The 270-nt window shown below is 60.0% G+C and overlaps 1 protein-coding gene across 1 annotated transcript in view; it reads left to right on the forward strand.

Annotated features, from left to right (window-relative positions):
* The window catches only part of BRSK2 (BR serine/threonine kinase 2), a 30,163-nt gene that overhangs the window by 13,924 nt on the left and 15,969 nt on the right, over nt 1-270 (forward strand). Inside the window, exon 17 of the mRNA XM_007466001.1 lies at nt 157-188. Within this exon, the coding sequence (XP_007466063.1) occupies nt 157-188 (32 nt within the window). The remainder of the gene's footprint in view (nt 1-156; nt 189-270) is intronic.

Below are 270 nucleotides of genomic sequence, written 5' to 3' on the forward strand. Positions count from 1 at the left end.
AGGCTCTCCCTACCCCCGTCCTCCTCCCTCCCTCCTCCCCTCCCCCATTCTCTTGCTCTCTCCACACTCAGGCCCCCACCTCCCTGCTCCTTCTGGCCTCCTAACGTGGCCTCTGCTCCTTCCTCGTACTAACTCCCTCTTTCTCTTTCCTTGTAGCTAGAGCACATTCAGAAACACATTTGGTATATGTAAGTAGCTTTTCCTCCCTCGTCGCCTGCTTTGCCTGCGCTGTGGCCTGGAGGGCCTGCTAGGGAAGGCGGGGGGGGGGGG

Source organism: Lipotes vexillifer, unplaced genomic scaffold, assembly GCF_000442215.2.
Source record: "Lipotes vexillifer unplaced genomic scaffold, Lipotes_vexillifer_v1.1 scaffold1094, whole genome shotgun sequence".
Classification (NCBI taxonomy): Eukaryota; Metazoa; Chordata; class Mammalia; order Artiodactyla; family Lipotidae; genus Lipotes; species Lipotes vexillifer.